Source organism: Artemia franciscana, chromosome 10 (assembly GCF_032884065.1).
Source record: "Artemia franciscana chromosome 10, ASM3288406v1, whole genome shotgun sequence".
Lineage (NCBI taxonomy): Eukaryota > Metazoa > Arthropoda > Branchiopoda > Anostraca > Artemiidae > Artemia > Artemia franciscana.
The window spans coordinates 31858436-31880965 of record NC_088872.1 but is presented as its reverse complement, the minus strand read 5'-3'; the positions used below and the strand labels follow the sequence as shown (position 1 = coordinate 31880965).

The following is a 22530-nucleotide window of genomic DNA, read 5'->3' as shown; positions in this document are numbered from 1 at the left end:
GCATGCGAAAAAAGTTTTTAATAAGTTTTTACACTGCATCTTTAATTTTCATTTGAAAAGACAGTATTGCAAAGCCTAGTTACTAGAAAAAAAACATATATTTTTTTTTCGAAGATACAGAGACTACTACATGACTATACTGCAGCTTAAGCTGCTAAGGATCAAAACCTGAAATCGGAAAACAAATACACTTCCAACCATTAAAAGCATTCAGTTAACTTATCCTCGTCGGTCCAGTACGCAAATCGCACTCTCCTATAGCTACACCTATACAGCAGCAACAGTTTATTATAGCTGGATAGTTTATCCTGCAACAGCTACCTATATTATTCCGGGTTTCAGCACTGCACCAGTTATTTATGCTGCTCCAGTTGCATATGCAGCAACAGCAAAATTCAGAGAGGCATTTTTTTTTAATTCAGATCACCCTGTATCATCCACAGTTAACAGAAGAACGCAGAATATTCAAGCTAGCATCTAATTTATTTTGAAATTATCATAACTGCCGAAGTGACCAATTTTTTACTGTATGTTATTAATAAAATAAAATATAAGGTTTCGAAAAGTTTTCAGAAGCTGCTTTATTTTTGCTTCAAGGATTATATACTTTAAAAGAGAGTTGAAGAGGTTTGAGGGGGAGGGGGATAAACTAAAATTTATACAATAACTTTAGTTTTTTTCTGGATTATGTTGTTCTTCATGTTCAAAAAACATGTTTGTTTTATAACACTGATGCACTAAGAAAGGAATATAAAAGAACAGAAATATAGCAAGAATTCTTTGTCATATTTTTCAGATAAATTACATTCTTACACGGTAGAACAGATTAAAAAAAAAAATTAAAAAAGAAAAAGAACATTCTTTGTCAACAAGAACAAGAATTCCTGTCATGTTTTTCAGGTAAATTACATTCTTACACGGTAGAACAAAATAAAAATTTTTAAATAAGAAAAGGAACATGAAATAAAAGCCTAAACTGTAAATAAATTATCTGGCATTTAGTCTCATACAACAAACTCCAGCAAGAGAAGGCTTCAGTCAATAACTAACAACATCAGGTGAGGGTGGGTAAAATACAGACTAGATTTATCATTGCGAGAAAATGTAGCCCCCTGCCTACCAATGAAGTTCCAACGCACGATTTTATTGTTTATTGGTACCTTCATTTACTGTGTAAAGAGAGTAACATTTCGGGTTTGCCCCTTTTATTCTTCCTCTGCCACCGTTTTTCATTTGTCGCAAAAAAGAGGTTAAGGCCTGACTTCGCGACTTGAAAGTGTGGACCCAACTAATGATTTTGACAGAACATTTTGGGAGTTACGTATAATTTTGGCCAACAGCCAAAAAAATACAGTTTTTGCTTCTGACTTGAGTGAGAGTCAGGAGTATGTAAAATGAAGTCGAGAGTTGAGCAAAGGAGTCTATCTGAAGTTCACCTTCCAAACTTTCGTTTCTTTGACTTGTGTTTCTGATTTCGAATGAAAACATTGTTTAAGCAACCAAACAGCGTGCAGTTTCAAACTGAAACTGGCGCAAAACTTCTTAAAACATGCAATGATTTCTAGGTTTAAATGCCAAAATATATTCTTGGAGTAATAGATAAAAAAAAATGTGATATCCAAAAAGCAGTTTTTCCCCGGGAGCTCTGTCTCCTACTTTTACAAGCCACTTCAGTTTGTGATTTTGTTGAACTTACAATTTCATTTCCTGTGTTTGGGAGGGAGGTAGAGGATCGGTATCACGCTGATCTTTGAAAATTGTGTGCACCACTTTGTAATTGGGTTGCATTATCGTTTATAAACATTACGCAGCCATTTGCTTGAGGACGAACTTCCCTGCCTTAAAATGCGTAAAGGTAGACCGACAATCACAAAGAAGTATCCCAAAGTCTCTCGTAAAGGAGATATCTCCAAGCAATGAAACTATAAATTTCCAATGTCTGAAATGTCTTGATTGTGCCTAAGTATAGAAGGCAGTGGGAACTCATAAGTGGTGAAAGTCTCTGAAAACCCATCCGCTCTGTTTCCCTGGCGCAAAATTACTAATCCAACAAGTTTCAAGCAGATTGGAGGGCAGAAAAGGAAAATATGTCACTAAAAACTACCATGCTCATACCCTATTGCCCTAGAAGACCGTCCCTGTAAAATTCAAGTCGATCAGTAAAAAAAAAAATCTACCTAGCCTACATTTTTGCTCAAAAGTTTGTGATGGAGCTTGGCTGTGGAGAGGCGGAGGGCAGAGCCCACTTCGTACTTCTGGCCCCACGGATACAATTCTTGTTTGAATCTGCCTCAAACTAGGCGTAACGTGTCTAACTTTTCACTCAGAAATGGAGAAATAAAGAGTTCGGAATAATGAAGGTGGCGACTGTCCGACTTTGGTTCTCTAATCATATAAACTGAAACTTTGCGTGGTCCATGATTCTGGTTTACAATAGGTGCAACATGCCCACACTAATTCTGAAAGTTGGGATTGCCAGGAATAGGAGAGTTGAAGGATCCAAGGACCAAAGTTGTGCCTCTACTATTCCAGACAGAAAACCTAGAGTAATTCCACTTTAGGGCGTAGCATACCTAGCTTTCTGCTAAAGAGCTGGTGCAGAGTTATCGAAAGGACTAGGGGTCCATTTTATGTCTTCTATAATATGGACTAAAATCATCACACATTTTCAAATTAAACAAAGATTGATATACCTAACTTCATACTACAAAGCCATAGGTGGGGAAGAGGGAGTTTTTGAGGAATTGGAAGAGGGTAGTGGATTACATGTAAAACGAACAGAAATCAAACAAACAATCAAATCAAACATAAAGATTACACATACCGATATAGATGAAGAAATATATCCTAAAACGAGTAGAAATTGAAACAAATACTCAAGTCACATTTAAAACCAATAGAAATTACTACAAACAGGAGTTTAGCTACTGTCGCTGCAAATATTCTGAAGAGCAGGCTTTAATTTTCCAAACATCGACGATAAATAGAAACAAAATCAAATGACTATAATAATCAAGATGACTGGAAAGAACTAATGGAAATAAACTGAATTTTTAAACGAAAATTTCAGCCATCAAAAATTCATGATTTTATTCATTTTTTTATTTTATATTTATAAAAATGCCGAAAATATACTTGGTTTTCTGTAAAGCGCAAATTTCCCAAAATAATTCAGAAGATTTACGATTATGGGGAAGGGGGCAGTAGCCAAATGACTGTTCGCGGTAATTTCTGGTCGTTTAATGTTTGACCTGAGTACCTATTTGAATATACATCAATATCTACTATCTTTATGTTTGATGTGATTATTCATTTAATTTTTGTCCTTTTTGAGCTTAATTTATTCTTTGGTAGTAATGCCTGGTCGTTTTTATTTTCTATTATTATTGGACTTCAGTTCTGCTCGTCTTAAGTCTCAATATAGTTCTTTACATTTCTTTGAAAAACTTCTTCCCAAGTTTTATAAACTAATTTCAGTTCATTTTTGATTGCCGAAGTTTCTCCAGTTTTTCAGGTCTTCAGCATATGAATTAAAATATCGGATTCAAAATTGCAAAACCCAACATTTATTAGCGTTATTCCAGTTAGACAATTAAATAAAAAAAAACTAATTTTTTTAGCTGAAAGTAAGGAGCGACATTAAAACTTAAAACGAACAGAAATTACTCCGTATATAAAATGGGTTGTCCCCTCCGCAATCCCTCGCTCTTTACGCTAAAGCTTTTAATTGTTTTAAAAAGTAGAATTGTGGCAAAGAGTCAAACTTTAGCGTAAAGAGCGAGGGATTGCGGAGGGGACAACCCATTTTATATACGGAGTAATTTCTGTTCGTTTTAAGTTTTAATGTCGCTCCTTACTTTCAGCTAAAAAAAATAGTTTTTTTTATTTAATTTCTGAACGTTTTTGAATTAATGCATGTTTGGTTTTGGCTCTCCGCACATAAATTATTAAAATGAAATTTGTATATTAATTCTTTTTTTGGCTAAATGGCTTTCTCTTAGTTTTGATCAGACAATTTTGAGAAATAAGGGGTGGAGAAGGAGGCCTAGTTGCCCTCCAATTTTTCGGTTGCTTAAAAAGGCAACTAGAACTTTTAATTTTTAACGAACGTTTTTATTAGTAAAAAATATACGTAACTTATAAATTAGCAACTTACGTAACAAACTTTCATAATCTTATATTTTTATTATGTATACAAGGGGGTTTGTATCCTCGTTAATACCTCGCTCTTTACACTAAATCTTAAGTTTTGTCCCAATTTTTTAAGAATGACCCCTGAATCAGAAAGGCCGTAGAATAAATAGTTGAAATTACTAAAAATACTTTAGCATAAAGAGCGAGGTATTTATCTCCTCCTAAATACCTCGCTCTTTATTCTAAAGCATTTTTAGAACCCCTCATATGCGTAATAATCTCTGTTCGTTTTAAGTTTCAATGCTACTCCTTCCTTTCATTTGAAAAAACGTTTTCATGTTTATTTTTCATTGTTTTCTTATAGTAATGCTAGAAAATCATGCGCCCTTTTCCTTGAGTTTTTCTTCCTCCATGACATATTCCTCCAAGGAAAGATCCTCCAACATAGCCCCCTCCCCTCAGCCCCGCCCCCCAAACAAAATAAAATCCCCCTGAAAACGTCTGTACACTTCCCAATAACCATTACTATATGTAAACACTGATCAAAGTTTGTAACTTGCAGCCCCTCCCCCAGGGATTGTGGGGGAGTAAATCATCCCCAAATACATAGTTATTATGGGTTTCAACTATGCTGAACAAAATGGCTATCTCAAAATTTTGATCCGTTGACTTTGGGAAAAATGAGCGTGGGAGGGGGCCTAGATGCCCTCCAATTTTTTTGGTCACTTAAAAAGGGCACTAGAACTTTTCATTTCCGTTAGAATGAGCCCTCTTGCGACATTCTAGGACCACTTGATCGATACGATGACCCCTGGGAAAAAAAAACAAAAAAAAAACCAAATAAACACGCACCCGTTTTTTGTCTTCTGGCAAAAAATACTAAATTCCACATTTTTGTAGATAGGAGCTTGAAACTTCTACGGTAGTGTTGTCTGATACGCTGAATCTGATGGTGTGATTTTCGTTAAGATTCTATGACTTTTAGGGGGTGTCTCCCCCTATTTTCTTAAATAAGGCAAATTTTCTCAGGCTCGTAGCTTTTGATGGGTAAGACTAAACTTGATGAAACTTATATATTTAAAATCAGCATTAAAATGCGATTCTTTTGATGTAGTTATTGATATCAAAATTCAATTTTTTAGAGTTTTGGTTACTATTGAGCCGGGTCGCTCCTTACTACAGTTCGTTACCACGAACTGTTTGATAACGGTGGCCAGATCGAGCCATGGGTTCACTGAAGATTCCAGGAAATAAAGTATAAAATAAACCTCTGAATATTTTTACCAGGAATATAACAAAGCATACAGACAACATAATGATAATTTAGTTGATCGTGACGTAAGCAACATCATTTCATTCTTGGGGCAAACTGCATTAACAACTTTACGGCTACTACGGACATAGTCTGCTAATCAACCATAGTTAAAACCGTTTACCGTACTTGCGGCCAGGAGAAAAAAGCATAAAATAAACATCTAAATATTTTTACTGTGAATTTCACGAAGAATACAGACACAAAACAATGATAATCTAGTCGATCATGACGTAAAAAAATGACTCAACATCATTTCAATCTTTACCGCAAACTGCATCAACAACTTTTCCCGCCAAGAAAGCTTACGGCTACTACGGACACAGCTTGCTAATCAACCATAATTACAACAGTTTACTCTACTTGCGTCACAAACATAAACAATGCAACTAACCACACCCTTAGAGTCATTGCTCGCGCGGTTCTACCAAGATTTCAGACTTGGAAATTCAGAAGAAAGTAAGGAGCATACTAAAGAAAACAAAAAGGTATGTTGGGCAGTAACAGGGGTATAAAAATGATAAACATGTTTCATTCGCGGAAAAAATAAGCCTCACGATTTTGCACCATTGCTGCAGATGAAATATCGGCAAAACCACAAGTCTCAGAAACTGGAACACTAATGTTAAATCCGAACAACTATTTCATCAAATTTTTATTTTGGGGCAAATAGACAGGCAGTTTTTTTTTTCCTTTTCTCTGCAAGGTCTGGATATTTTACAGCACCGTGTAGCTTTCAGATTGAACAGCTACGTATATCTCTATAGATATATACTAATTTTGGCTATAGGTTTACACATTTGTAACTTGGAAAGCTCAGAAAAAGCAGGCAAAGGCATATGAAAGTAGTAAATTGAATGCTTACAATGAAAAACATCAGTATCTATATTTTTGCATATTAGTTTAGTCCTAATACACTGGCACCAAACCAACTAGTTTCAGAAACTTGACCACTAGTCTAAAATTCAAAACTAGTCTCATTCAACAGTAATTACTAGACCTTAATATGTACATTTTTCGTTTTTTTTCTCTCTTAGTAGAGCTATCTCTATGTACTCTTGAATTAAAATCAAGTAGTTGGGGGGGGGGGGCATCAGGCCATGGCTAATTGTAGAAAAAGTTAAGATGGTCATAGAACTAAGGGATGAAAGATTGGATTGCTTTTGGGTTGACGCGTGACGGACAATGGCCGCTGGAATTGTATGTAAGATATGGGACTGAATATCTTTCAATCCGGCATTGCTTTCAAATTGAGTGAAAGGTGAAAGCGTGGCTTATTATACGATATACTAATTTCGGCTATAGGTTTAGTCATTTGTAACTGTTAGAAGGACATGCTTTATTGAATAGGCACAACTGCCCCAGAGGTGCTATTCATGTAAATGTGGACGTGTTAAGATAAAATTTAAGTAGGTAATACCATAGTGCTGATAGATAATAAAGTAGATAATCACTCTTAAATTTTGCTTATGGGAGAGGAATCAGATAGAACAAAAACAAGAAGTATGCCTTTAATTCTCTATTCAATATTCCTTCAGTCGTTGTTCAGATAATGGGGCCAGAAACAGCCCTAGGCTATACACACAACTTTGCTAAATTTTTTGGACCTAAATTAATTTTTTTTGCTTATTATCAGCAATGGTTGGTCCAAAATTCGAGATTTGGAAAAATAAAAAAAACACAATAAACCTTACAAAAAGATTTTTGTCGAACAAAGACGATAAATTAAAAAAATCAACAAAGGTTTTTGTTAAATAGGGCATTAAATATGGGTTTTACTCCCTACCTCTCTTAAACCTTCTCAGAAAATATATGTCATTTCCAGAGGTGTATATTATCAGCAGTATCTTCGAGAATTTCCGAACATAATTTCAATTGCTTTTGAGGTATCGTCGTTTCTCAACACTAAATTTGTAATGCAACGTTTTTTTTTTCACTCAGTTAGTATATAGCACCAGGAAAACTTACACAAAATGCACCGTCTGTATTTATGTTTGTGTTCCTTAATTCCTCTTAAAGACATTCATCAAAATCATGTATATCGTAATCATATACCGTTTATCCTATGCCCTACAAAGGGGTTTATTTTGGACTAAATTATTTACACAAATGAATTTTCATTAATTTTATCAGAGAAAAAATCTATTTCACACTTATTGGTCAATGATTGCGACGAAATTGATCATTGTATTTAAATAGGTATCGAACGGCGAATTTAAATAAAAAACAAGTTTTTTTTCACTGAAAGTAAGAAGCGACATTAAATAGGTATCGAACGGCGGATTTAAATTAAAAAAGTTTTTTTTTAACTGAAAGTAAGGAGCGACATTAAAACTTAAAACGAACTGATATTATTTCGTATATGAAAGGGGCTGCCCCCTCCTCAGTGCCTCGCTCTTTACGCTAAAGTTTGACTCATTTTCACAATTTACTTTTTAAAACTATACAAACTTTAGCGTAAAGAGCGAGGCGTTGAGGAGGATATAGCCCCTTTCATATACTGAGTAAACATCAGGTATAAATATTTCAATTAATTTTTACTAACGTTACACTTAATGTTACACCAATTAATATTTATCCTTATTTCCTGGCTGTCTCTTTATGACTCTCTTTTATCTTATATCCTCGCCCCGAAGAGACGCCTGCGAGGAGAAAAGGTGGATGCAGATTACCCAGGAAACTGAAGCGCGGGTTGAGTAGTATCGCATGGAGCACGCATAGGATGGCACATTACCATATGAGAGCCTTTAAATTTCAGAGGGTAATTTCGAAATTTATATTTGAGGAGATCTGAGCTAGGTGACTATAAATCTTGGTCTAAGTCTTGAAGATCGATTTCATCCTCATACATGCCCAGGGACTACCCAGGAAACTGAAGCGCGGGTTGAGGAGTATTGCATGGAGCCCGCATAGGATGACACATTACCATATGAGAGCCTTTAGATTTCAGGGAGGGAAATTACAAAATTTACAATTGAGTAAATCTGAGCTAGGTGATTATAAATCTCATGCCCAAAGTCCTATGGACAATAGCCCTAAATACAAAAAAAAAAATCAATTTAAAAAAAAAAAAAAACTCTTCGCCAATAAATGCAACAATGCAACGATTCAGAGTAGAGCAGCATTCAGCCAAATAGAAAAATGAGACTGATCTATAATGAAACTCATCGATCTTACCAACCCTGATGTCGATAGGTAGTAAAATCTCAGCCGATAGGTAAGATTTTGACTCTGAATACACCCTTTAGCATAATCTGAAATTAAGAACTAATCAACCCTAGGTAAGGTAAAAAGGTAAAGGATACGGCATTAGACTTTACAGTCCGTACCGGCGGTGCTGATCTCCGTTTCTTGGCCCTTCAGCCAGGAAGTGCAATGGGGTAATCAAACCTAATATAAACTCCAGAAATCCAGTTACCTTTACATATAGTATTGGGTATTTCAAGTTACACCCTTTTGGCAACCTAGATGCACTTAGTGTCGTGTGATTGAGTTTAACACTCCCTTCAGTATTCCCTGAAATTTTCGACTTAATACCCTTAGGCATTCCTAAAGCACTATAGGCGGACCCTACTAACAACCTGAGTGCACACTGTGTCTTTTGACGTAATGCAGCATACCCTAAAATTTTAATTTAATACTATTAGTCGTTTCCCCATTTGACAACATAGATGCAAAAAGTGTCTTTTCACTTAGTTCAACATCACCCTCAACATGTCCAGAAAGTTTTAAATTAATACCCTTAGCCATTAGTAAGACATTACAAATACTCCTTTTACAACCCTTTTACAACCTTGACAGATGTAGTGGCTTCTGATTTAGTTAATTTATACCCTCCTAACATTCTCATAAAGGTTCGATTTAATACCCTTGATCGTGCTTGAGATACTTTTCATACGCACATTCAACAACATGTACGCATATATTTTCTTTTGGATCAATTCAACATCCCCATTCCCTGAAAGTTTTAACGAAATACCCTAAGCTATTCCTGAGATACTGCATATACGCCCTTTTGCCAACCTGTATTCACATAGTGTCTTTTGTTTTAGCCCAACATACTCCCAATATTCCCTGATACTTAAATATTAGTACTCTTAGCCGTTCCTGAAGTATTGCAAGATACACCCTTTTCACAACCTGGAAGGATAAAGCGTCTTTTGATTTAATTGAACACCCCCTCAACATTCCCTGAAAGTTCAAACTTTAAACCCTAACATGGGGTACTTCATGTTGACAAGCTGGATGCACACAGTGTCTTTTGATTTAGTTCAACGTCCGCCTCAACAAAATATTTAAGAGATGTTTATGTTTGCTACTGCGTTTGAGTATAGAAAATAAATTTCAGTGCATTTTAGCATGAGGTTGGTCAAATTTTGTACATGACTTGATTGATGAATTCTCTACCATTATCTGATTGCAATATTGCTGGAGCACCAAATGTTAAAATATTAAAAGAACGTGAAATCTTCTTATAAGTGCTTGAAGTGTAAAAACACGGTCAGTAGTTGAATAGCTTTTCCGATATCCTCATTGCGTCTTGCTAATAATGTTGCCCTTGTCTAGCCAGCACTCAAACTGAACATCTAAAACCTTTTCTAAGAATACATTAAAAGTTGGTCCTCGGCTAATTAGATGATTATTACTGCGGTCACTATTATGGTCGCTATCACAAGGTCGCTCTTTTTAAAAATAGCGGCTTTAAAACCGACTTATTGTATGCTGTGGGCGATCTAAATGAAACCATTACCGCATTAAACAACATTAATAGAACTGGCAATAGGGGCTCAATTATTTTTAATTCATAGTCGAGAGGATTCCATCAATCCCCAGAGAAGGTCCTCCACAGCAGCTTTTGATACTTGCTTCAACTCACTCTCTTATATCTCCTATACGAGCTGGTAAGAATGCTCTGTGAAGGGAAATTCACTAACAATTGAATCAATCGGTTTGCTAGACACTTGCGGGTTTATCGGCGGACAGCTAAATCTATTATTTTCCTGGTTTTCGAAATAAGTCGAACAGGAGTTAACGTCCATGATCGCTTTCATTGGTCAAGCGACGCACGTAAAAACTACCATAATTCTTTCATACTCACGAATCTGCGAGCTTGAAAACAGTTTTCTTGTTTATTCAATTTTGAATGGTGTTTTATCTATTTTTTTATACTAAAGCCTTCTCTTTCTAACTAACATAAATGGCTAATCCAAATTTTGATAGGGCTTCTTGTCGTTGCTTTGACCCATTAGCATTTATACCTTATTTAATAAACTAAAAACCTTGCTGAGTTTTTACTCGTCATTTCATTTTCGGCAAGATTGGTTTCAAAACCCAGCCAGCCTCTTAATGGAGGAGTTGCACCAGGGAGACCATAATTTGTTCGGGGTCCGAAGAAATTTCGCGTAAACCCTTTGGACTATCAAAATTGCTCCCTAGCAAAATCGATCTTTCAGCGTATTCCTTTCTTCCTCAGTCCAGCCATAACTCACATGAACAGGCATACATCCAGTTATAGAATTCACCCGGTTTAAAGCTATGAGCCTGAGAAAATTTGGCTTATTTTCGAAAAAGGGGATACACCCCCAAAAAGTCAAGGAAACTTAATGTTAACCAAAAATCAGATTCAGCATATCAGAGACTTCTATTTAGAGGTTTCTGGCTCCTATAAACAACAAAAATGTTAAATTTTGCACTTTTTTCCATGAGAAACATCACTGATGCGTGTTTTATTTTTATTTATTTTTTTTATTTTTTTTTTTTTAAATGGACTGATCGTATCAAACTAATAGTCCTAGAAAATTGAGAGTTGAATGGAAATAAGAAATTCTAGTTCCCTTTTCAAGTGACCGAAAAGATTGGAGAGCAACTGGCCCTCTCCCATGCCCCTTTGTTCCCCAAAGTCATCAGGTCAAAATTTTGAGACAACCGTTTGATTCATCATATTTGAAAGGTCCAATAGCAATGCCTTTGGGGAAGACATTACCATCCATACTCCTTGGGGAAAGAGCTGTAAGCTACGCAATTTGTCCATTGATCACGTATAGTCTTTTATCTGTTATTGGGAAATATACAGATTTTTTTGCCATGGGATTTTTGCGGGGGAATATTCGTCGGGGTGAAATTTTCGCGAAGAAGATTTTCCGAAAAATTTTTACATGGGGAGGGGATTTTCAGGCATGATTTCAAAAAACGGTAAAAAACTTAATGAAAAATCTTCAGCAAAAATTTTCAAATTAAGTTTTTTCAAGTAAGGAGCAACATTAAAAGTTAAAACGAAGAGAAATTATTCGTAAATGTTGGGGGATGTCCCTTCTTCAATCCTCGCTCTTTATGCTGAAGTGTATCTTTTTGCTACAGTTCTTTAAGAAAGACTATTCAAACAAAAGGACCGTTAAATTTGAATGATCAGAATTTTCAAAGAACTTCAAAACTTCAACTGTACATTAAGAGTATAGTACCACCCATTGTTGTATCAGTTAACACTGGTAACAATTGCAACCCTATTGCAAAACAAATGTTCTAATAATTTTAACGGCAAAAAAGGCACATGAAAATTTAAGCCAACCACTAACAACTACCAAATCAATGCTCCAACTAGAAGGTTTTTGGAACAACACGGATATTATTTTTGCAACTTAATTATTTTGGCAAAGTGAGCCTCCTCCTATTTTGACATGTTCTGAGCTTGTTTTCAACACGTTTTTCAATTTAATAGTACCGAGCAATTTTCAAACAAGTAATTCAGTAGACGGATAAACTGGATCTCAGCACTCAAATGATAGCAACATCATTTTCTTATGTTCAAGCCTAATAAGCAAATGAATCCAAAAAATAACATGCAAAAAACTTGCATAGGGAGTACAAACCTTAAATTAGATAAATATCATTGAAGTATTATATCACCATACTAAATACTACTACTACTACTAACAACTCACCGCAGTACCAAGCCGCCTGAGGCCGGCAGAGGTACGTACCCTCTTCCTCCATCCCCATCTATTCAAAACCTTTCTCTTTACGCTCTCCCAGAAAGTTCTATTTCCCTTAAATGGGACGTCACCATATTATATGTGATATTTTGGTGATTATGTTATATCCCCATAGCTACGTTATAAAACCAGAGGAAATTGCTAGGACATTACTGAGATTTGAAAGGTTTTCAAAAGATCACTGGACGACAGAATATTTTTAATATGATCATAGTAGGTGAAGCTCTGAAGGCTTGTAAGGTTGAGTCCTCTATGGTTTCAAAGTAAGATAGAACATTTTACCTTTTCTGGACGGCGATGGAGAAGGGGCAGCAACTTTGAAGCCAACAGTGTCAGCTTTGGCTTGGATAAGAACTTGCATATTTTCAGCACCTTCTTTTACTTTAGCCAGAATACCTGAAACAAAAGTTTTTATTAGAATTCAGTTTTATCTGAAAACAAACTAGAAATCTATTAGTATATATTTAAAAAGATACTTTAATAGTAAGACAACAACAAAAAAAGAATCGAGCATTAAAAGAGCAATAAAACGTTACTTCATCTATTTAATCATAAAGCCATATAAAAGAATTTAGAAGCTAAATTGTACTTGAAAAGAAAAAAAAATACATGTTTTACTGCAAGCACAAGTAATAAAAAAAAAAATAAACAAAGCAGCTATAACTAAACAACAACCAGACTGAATTATATTCTTAAGAAATGCAAAAAGCTTCAGGTAAATATTTTATTGAAAATTGAGAAGTCAGGAGTCAGAGATCATGAATGTAAAAAAAAAAATTCAAACTGCTGAAAATATTTATGTGTTCACACTTTTTCTTCTCAGGAAATAGTTCACATCCCTGCAGACTACTGTAGATTCCTGTGAAACCGATAATTAAACTATGTAGTGTTCATTTAAAGTACCAACGACAGTGTATTTTCGACGTAACACCTTACAGTACGTATTCTTTTGTTAGACCACACTGCCGTTCTCTGACGAACAAATTAATTTTCAAATGGAGAAAAATTCATTTATTTAGAAACTAAAAAAAACACTTACAAAAGTGCAAATATTTCGATCCCATATACAGCGATCGTCATCAGTAGAATTACTAAAATAATACAACTGAAACTAGCATATTTATACACACACACACACACAAAAAAAAAAATAACCTTTCAGACAATTCAAAAAAAGATGAACTTCCGAATTATTCACTAGATTATTTTCAGAAAGAGTTCGCTGAAAAAGTTCACTCAAAGCCTTGATGTAAATTTCCTTCTTTAATCTTGTCCAAAGGTAAAACAAATTTCCAATAAAAGTGGCAGAGTCTTCCGTGACTCAAAGCAATTAAAGAAAATCTTAGAAAATCGCGTTTTCAGGTATGAATAAACCTAAAATGGGTCCAGTGGAAAAAAATGTTTTACGGTGATGGCCTTAGTACTTAAATAATGAAATCAATGATACAGAACCAATTTAAGAATTTTTCATAAGCAGCCTGGATTGAACATTTATCTGTAGATCTATGTCAAAAACTTGAAAAGTAAAAACACTGAACTACTTAGACAGACAAATATGCAATTGGGATTATTCTCACCGTGTTTATCTTTTTCCTTTAACACTTTTTCCATATTGCTGGCTTTGTCCTTTACCTTTCCAAAAAAGTCTGATGCAAAAATAAAGAAAAAGGGATATATTAACAACAACATATAAAGAAATCACCAATACTCTATTAACATTATTATTGATTCGCTCCCAATTGTTTCCCATCCAGCTCTTGCCAAACCTCTTAGGATCAAAACTTAAAGTTCTAAATTTCAAACAAAATTACAAATGTCAAGCATTTTCTGACACAATAATAGATACACATTCAAAAGCTTATCTGAATGTTTTTGCAAGTATGACTATGATTCAATTACGTCAGCCAAGTCCGTCTTTTCATGTGCATGAGCATGAAAAGACAGCAGGTTGCTGAGGTAAGCTAGTAGTAGCCTAGCTGTAGCTAAAGGCATAGGCTGAGTCGTGTTAGTGCATAGATGAGTATAAATTACAGACAAGGGACCTCTAGAGATGAAAAGCATTTGCTGACATTTTTTGCCCATGAGGGAAATAATTTTCTACTAGACTGACAATTCAACTAATAAGCATACCTGCGGCATACTATACTTAAGACTAAGCAAACTTGAAAACAATAAATCTTTGACGTTCAATATTGTCTAAATAACTCCTCTTTTTTTGTCACCCCTGTTTTTTATAAGGTGCTGTTAATTATTTGATATAAGTCGCCTCTACGTATAGTCCATTTTTTGCATAAGAAGACGGTTACTTGAAGCCAGTTACTTGAAGCAAAACTTGAGTCCATGCAGGACAAAAGGGAAATATGGCGCGTAACGACTTACGCGCGCGGGGAGGGCTTGGGGGGGGGGCGCGAAGCGCCCCCACCAACTTGGTGTTGGGGTGGCGCTTCGCGCCACCCCAACAGCTAGTATATTATAAAAGCCTAATTCAACTCACACACTACGGGTTTTGGCCCAAGGACATGTAAAAACCATCCTTTTTGGCCCTAGACTACAAAGGTGGGCCGCCTTCCAAAATATATTATATTCCTTCATCCGGCCTATAGTTCACACTTTATGCAAAACCCCAGAGGTTAGACAGTTGTCACTTCTCGCAATTAATTATACTTAGCTGCATAAAAAAGGCAAACAATCAGACATGCTTCGTTTAGTTATAAGACTCTCATTTTGAAAGTTTCAAATTTCTAACTAGTGACTAAAAAATCCTTAAATAAAATGCTTGATAAATATTAAACCAATTTTGAAATACGTGTTCACTGTCTTTTGCTCATCGACTTCAATATTGCAATATTATCCGAAATTTGTAACCTAGAATCTTGATTACAATTTTCAGATTAATAGATTACTAGATGCTTGCAAACCATTGGTACCAAACAGGGAGAACTTGGAGCTATATTGAAAAATGTAGGCTACATATTACAGTTCCATAGGGCATTATATTGGACTTTGTATCATATTTGTAATTCGCGGTTCCAAAATCCCTTTAATATCAACCTTACTGGAGTCAAACAACATTTCTAAAATATGCAAGTACCCTTTTCTTTATTTAGGACTTCCGATGGCCTTGAAACTGCAAAGCTCAGGCGCCTTTGAATGTAGAATGTACTTGGAATTTAACGCCATTTGGGGAAAACATAGAACATATATTATTTTACTAGACTAATACTGATGCTCGTCTTACAATTAAGCCTCACTTCAAAAATACTTAAATACAACGTTAATGGAAATCAGTCAATATCAGTTAAACATATGTTTACTGTGTCCTAACTCAGGACAGTAGTAATATATACTATAAAATTAAGATTGTTTTTACGATTAATACTAAACCATTTAGGATAATCTCCTAAATGATCTCTGCATGATCTTGAGCGGAAAAAACTGCAGGCATGTAAAGATTTTGGTAATGGGGATTGAGCTCGGGCACAAAAATCTCACTTTAGGTCCACTGATTATATGATTATATCCACTGAACTATCTTTAAATTTTGATTAAATGACATGTGAGCCTGTGGTGGCTCTTTGGGGAAAGGAGTATTGGATGCCTTCTTATCAGTTTGGTAAACCAAAACAGTAGGAGATCTCAGATTTCATGATCAAACAAGTCTTACCCAGGCATCAGAGTCGTTTATTCAACATCCTACGCAGAGGGGGGGGGATAACGAATAGGATAGGATGGGCTCTAAGCATAAAGGTGAAATCGAAGAAAGAACTGTAAATGATTCTATATTTGACCCCAAGATACCGAGTTAACTTTGAAAATCCCACATGGCTAACATTTTCTTCATTTTTTTTTTCTTTTCGAATCCAAAATAAGTAAAAAAAATAATAAAAAAGCTAAGATATTAGAAGGATTAATTTGTAGTATTAATAAGAGAACATTACTGGTTTCGGGGAAAGAACATGGACAAAAGTTTAATGTGTAATTGGAAACAAGCTGAACCAATTCGTTGCACCAAATCCGACTTGAACCAACCGAGCTCCCTGAGTTGCTAAAGAGAGAGTTACAAGTCTTAAATGTGACAAAAATAACTCTTAACGCATTATAAATAGCCACAGCCAAGTCTCTCCTCCCTCTTATGCCGAAAAACGTCAAATGGATCCAAAACACTTATTTTTCCTTTTAGTAGGATAAATTACGATTAAACAATAATAGTGTAGCATGATGCTCATGCTACTAAAGTAAGTATTAACTATACGGAATATTAATACTCAATGATATACCTGCTATTTTCTTTGAGGCATCAGGAGATGCAGATCGTGTAAGTGAAACAATTCTTTGGTGTTCACTATTGTTTGTTAATCCTTTAGCTTCAAGAAAATGAGGCGTCATTGTGTTATAATCTTCAGTTAGTAACTGAACTGAAATTGAAGAAGTTGAAAAAATGGTCATATCTATTTCAACTTTTATATTAACAGAATGGCCACAAAATTATATCAAACCAAACTTGGGAACATGCTCCTTTTTTGGACACTCCATTTCCTAAGAAATTTCCTAGGTAAGAAAATCTGTTGAGGTGAAAACCATTATTAGCCTCCTATATAATAAAGATAAGTTGTCTATTACTAAGTCAAATAAAAACGCATCAAATAAAAACCTGGCTCGAGACTCATGCTAAAATGGCATATTTCAACGACCAACAAAACAAAAAGAGAGTGCTAATAAACGTGTACATAACACAACCAAAATCTCACAAAAAAAATGATAAAGCTAAATAGAATTGCTTATACAATATTTCCTGGTCTTATTTTTGAAAGTTTTTCAATTAGAACTTTCTTTAAAACCAGGCTGAATCTTATTCTGTAGTATGGAAACAATTTGTTAATATTGAATCTTACAGCGTAAGGCGATTATTCCTGCCAACTGTATTAGAATACCGGATGAATAAACAGATTGGTTATTGGTTAAAAGACCATACTGCAAGTCTGTTATGTATTGAATATTATAGCCTTTTTTTTCCTAATCATGCTCTCCGTCAACATAATGGACTGGAACAGGTATGGATGTTAAGATAATATATGATACTAGGATAAACTATTTTGAGTGTATGGTAGCTGAAGCTTCTAAGAAAAAAGGGTAAAGAATACGGCATTAGACTTTACAGTCCCTACCGGCGGTGCTGATCTCCGTTTCTTGGCCCTTCAGAACGGAAATTATTTCATTGTCGTTACTGTCGAAAAAAAAATCAAATAGGGATAAATACTTTTATAAGACAGTGATAATTAACAGAAAATACTGGGTATTTCAGTCAAATGTGCAGTGACCGTCATCAGCAGAAATACTAAAATAAAACAATTAAGATCAATGATATGCAAACAAAATAACATAATTATGTATTGTTTAGTGCCCTTATTTTTTTCAATGTAATACCGGAAGCAAATCTCCTTGACCTTCCAGGTTCCTTCCAGATTCGTTAATTATGGGAATGAGGAATTAAAAGGTTTATTGGAAAATCTTAATTTTTTGCTTGGGAGGGGGATATAAAATTTACTGTAGAATTAAAAAAGGACGGAAAACTTCCTTTTCTGGATGTTCTTCTTTTAAAGAATGAAAATAGTATGGATTTTATAATTTACAAAAAAAAAACGACTAATAACAATATTTTTTTTCTTTTATTTCCGGTCACGCTCGCCATGTAAAAATTAGTTTGATCATTTCTTTAACAGACCTTATCTGGTATATACGCAGGGGGAGGGCTTCGGGCCCGGGCCCCCCCGAAATTTTGTGAAATGTTTAATTTCCCCATGATTTCTTGGGATTTCTGACAAAAGTAGGACATTTATTAGGAATCTAGATACATGTGTGAAGCCTTTTTTTGGGATTTTACAACATGCAATTATCCGGTGAAGTCACTGCCAATTATTGACCCATTTTCTGTCTAACTTTTTACCCTCTTTCAAGTAACTAGCGATTGTACTGTTTTTTTGTTGTTTTTTTTTTTTTTTCGTAAAGAGAGTTTGCTTTCCACAACAAAATAGAATTATCCTTGATATTAGGGCGTTTATCCCCCTTTTCATAAAATTTATCTTTTCAAGATAAAGTACAGCTTTTAATGGATCAATTTTGGAAACTATCATTTTTCATTAAAATCGATGTTTTCCCAATAGAAGAACTACCCCCCACAGCACCCATATTGCATTTATTTATTTATTAAATAAAAAAGTGCTACTTTATATCTGCGGTTTCGAAGGTTTTGCCCCCCCCCCGAAAATAATTCCTGCGTACGTGCCTTGACCTTATCTTTAAAATTTGCTCTCCATTGAGAAAGAGTTGTCTTTTCTAAGGCAAATACTAATAGGTAACCAGTATCCAGATTGGTTAATTGACTAGACTTTTTCAAAAAGAAGAAAAAACTTTATAAAGATTTATAAGGAAGTCTTGGAGGTACTAACCAGAATTTGGAAATGAGGTTGGTACAACCTTAAGACTATATTTCGTCTGCTTTAAAGTAAAATTCCAAACCTGCAGATTTCAAATCAGCTCTATCGGAGCATATTTTTGATTTTCCGGACCATTTTATCTTATTCGAAAATGTCTCTTTGATTTCTATGGCCTGGGGTTTGAAGCAAAACTTCCGGGAAACGATTGAAGTTAAAAATATGGGCATTAAACAATACGTAATTATGTTATCTATATATATAAAAATAAGTTGTCTGTGTGTGGATCTGTGGATCAGGTGACGTCACCTGAAAAAACTGGATCAGGTGACGTCAAAACTGAAAAAACTAAAAAAAGGCAAAAACTACAAAAAAAAACTAAAAACTAATAAAAAAATTAAAAAAGCTAAAAAACTAAAAAAACTAAAAAAAGGCAAAAACTACAAAAAAAAACAAAAACTAATAAAAAAGCTAAAAAACTAAAAAAACTAAAAAAAGGCAAAAACTACAAAAAAAAACTAAAAACTAATAAAAAAAATAAAAAAGCTAAAAAACTAAAAAAACTAAAAAAAGGTAAAAAACTAAAAAAACTAAAAACTAAAAAAAACTAAAAAAAAGGAAAAAACTGAAAAATAAGCTAAAATAAAGGTAAAAACCAATAAAAAACTAAAAAAAAAACTGAAAAAACTAAAAAAAGGCAAAAACTACAAAAAAACTAATAAAAAAAGTAAAAAAGCTAAAAAACTAAAAAAACTAAAAAAAAGGTAAAAAACTAAAAAAAATAAAAAATAAAAAAAAATAAAAAAAAGGAAAAAACTGAAAAATAAGCTAAAATAAAGGTAAAAACCAATAAAAAACTAAAAAGAAAAAAAGGAAAAAACTAAAAAAAATTTTCATCTAAAAAACTAAAAAAAACTGAAAAAGGTAAAAACTAAAAGAACTAAAAAAGAAAAAAATAAATGACGACACTCAAAGAGAAAGCGACCAGGACAAAAGGAATGTTCGATTAGCAATCAACAAAGCACCGGGACACAGGGAGTATAAATGACGACCAGGACATAAGTAAAAAAAAAAAAACTAACAAAACTAAAAAGAAGGTAAAAACTACAAAAAAACTAAAAAGAAAAAAACTAAAAAAAGGCAAAAACTACAAAAAAACTAAAAACTAATAAAAAAGCTAAAAAACTAAAAAAACTAAAAAAAGGCAAAAACTACAAAAAAAACTAAAAACTAATAAAAAAAATAAAAAAGCTAAAAAACTAAAAAAACTAAAAAAACTAAAAAAAGGTAAAAAACTAAAAAAAACTAAAAACTAAAAAAAACTAAAAAAAAGGAAAAAACTGAAAAATAAGCTAAAATAAAGGTAAAAACCAATAAAAAACTAAAAAAAAAACTGAAAAAACTAAAAAAAGGCAAAAACTACAAAAAAAACTAAAAACTAATAAAAAAAGTAAAAAAGCTAAAAAACTAAAAAAAATAAAAAAACTAAAAAAAGGTAAAAAACTAAAAAAAATAAAAAATAAAAAAAAACTAAAAAAAAGGAAAAAACTGAAAAATAAGCTAAAATAAAGGTAAAAACCAATAAAAAACTAAAAAGAAAAAAAGGAAAAAACTAAAAAAAATTTTCATCTAAAAAACTAAAAAAAACTAAAAAAGGTAAAAACTAAAAGAACTAAAAAAGAAAAAAATAAATGACGAGACAAAAGGAATGTTCGATTAGCAATCAACAAAGCACCGGGACACAGGGAGTATAAATGACGACCAGGACATAAGTAAAAAAAAAAACTAACAAAACTAAAAAGAAGGTAAAAACTACAAAAAAACTAAAAAGAAAAAAAACTAAAAACTAATAAAAAAACTAAAAAATCTAAATAAACTAAAAAAGAAAAAAAAGGAAAAAAATAAAGGAGAAAAACAAAACTAAAAAACGAATGTATATACAGACCGGGACACCGGGATACAAATGACGACCGGGACACAGGGAATATAAATGACGACCGGGACACAGGGACACAACTACAACGGGGACACCGGGGGAAACAGGGGGATATAAATGACGACCGGGACACCGGGACAGGGAATGGTCGATTAGCAATCACCATCAACAAAGCTCAAGGGCAATCATTAGAATCATGAGGTATAGATCTGAATACAGATTGTTTTCCCATGGACCATTATATGTTGCATGTTCAAGAGTCGGTAAACCTGACAATCTATTTATACGCAAAGACAATGGGACAGCAAAGAATGTTGTATATTCGCAAGTTTTACGTAGTTAAAACCATATATATATATATATATATATATATATATATATATATATATATATATATATATATATATATATATATATATATATATATATATATATATATCTATATTCACAGGTGGGACATAGGGACACAACTACAATGGCGCGTAACTATTATGGCGCGTAACGACTTACGCGCGCGGGGGGGCTTGGGGGGGGCGCGAAGCGCCCCCACCAACTAGGTGTTGGGGTGGCGCGAAGCGCCACCCCAACAGCTAGTTTTGTATATATATCATTTGTCCTAATTGTTTTATTTTAGTATTTCTACTGATGACCATCACTACTCATGTGACCGAAATATTCAGTATTACTTAGTGAATTGTCACAGTAAAATAAAAAGATTTATATCTATTTGAACTTTTATATATCGTCAAGGAAAGGCAGTGTGATCTATGAAATTATCTATTTTGTTATTGTACACTGTCTCCTTCAGGAAACGTACGTCGAAAACTTTTCGGATTTATTAGGGCAACAGTTGGACTTCAAGTTAAAGAAATACGTCATACTTCGTATGTGACGATTTTAACATTTTAACATGGTTTTAACAAGGCCCAACAATTTTTAATTTGATGTTGGAATACGGAATGCACCCTGCAGTTACATTTGCAATCGTAAGACTGGACTTAAGGTATCATAAAGTGACAATATATAGTTAAATGTACTTCTCCAATCTGGAAGTACTGTATAAAACGATGTTTCGGATCATTTTGCATATCAGCGATAGCCGATCATGATCTTAAATGCGTTAATTCGTAGCATTTCTAAAAAAAACCGAACAGATCCTCAGGCAGTTCGATCACTATATTGAGATTTAAGAATAGGCTGATTCTGAACGATCAAGTCAAGAGAGTGACGCTAATCAAAACAGTGGAGCTAGATATTCGACTTTGATGTGGTTATTGGTGGAATGTTCTATACCAAGACAGCACAGGCTAGAAAATTATTACCGAACAAGTCTTGTATGTCCAAGATTCATAATATGTGTATTGGTCAAAAGCGATATTCGTAAAATTTCAAGTTCATAGACTTTTTTAGGGGTTCCGTGCCCCAAAATAATCCTCCTTTTTCCATCAAAAATTTTATCGGTAAACAATTGGCGATCTGAATTATTTACAACTCTTGACCCACGGCATGGGGAGATTATGTCAGATCTGTAAGCACATCAGCAAAAACTTCCGGCAATTCTGAACGAAGAAGAATTCTAGTGTTTCTAATTAAATATCGTGGGGGTCATAGAGGGTGGGGCAGGTAGCCAAAAAAAATACAAACAGCGAGGATGAATGCCCTCTGATTCCTTTTCGCCCTTAAAAAGGACAGTAGGACTTCCAGTTTCCAGTCAAATAAGCCCCCTCC

At 34.1% G+C, this 22530-nt stretch overlaps 1 protein-coding gene across 4 annotated transcripts in view; it reads right to left on the bottom strand.

Moving 5' to 3' along the window:
- Positions 1-22530, bottom strand: part of LOC136032079 (WD repeat-containing protein 7-like) — a gene marked incomplete in the record, with an annotated part of 230139 nt that overhangs the window by 125254 nt on the left and 82355 nt on the right. For 2 of the 4 annotated variants that reach the window (XM_065712203.1, XM_065712204.1), the window contains 3 exon segments: positions 12718-12831; positions 14013-14081; positions 16713-16850. In XM_065712203.1, coding sequence (XP_065568275.1) covers positions 12718-12831; positions 14013-14081; positions 16713-16850 — 321 coding nt within the window. 4 annotated transcript variants of the gene reach the window in all.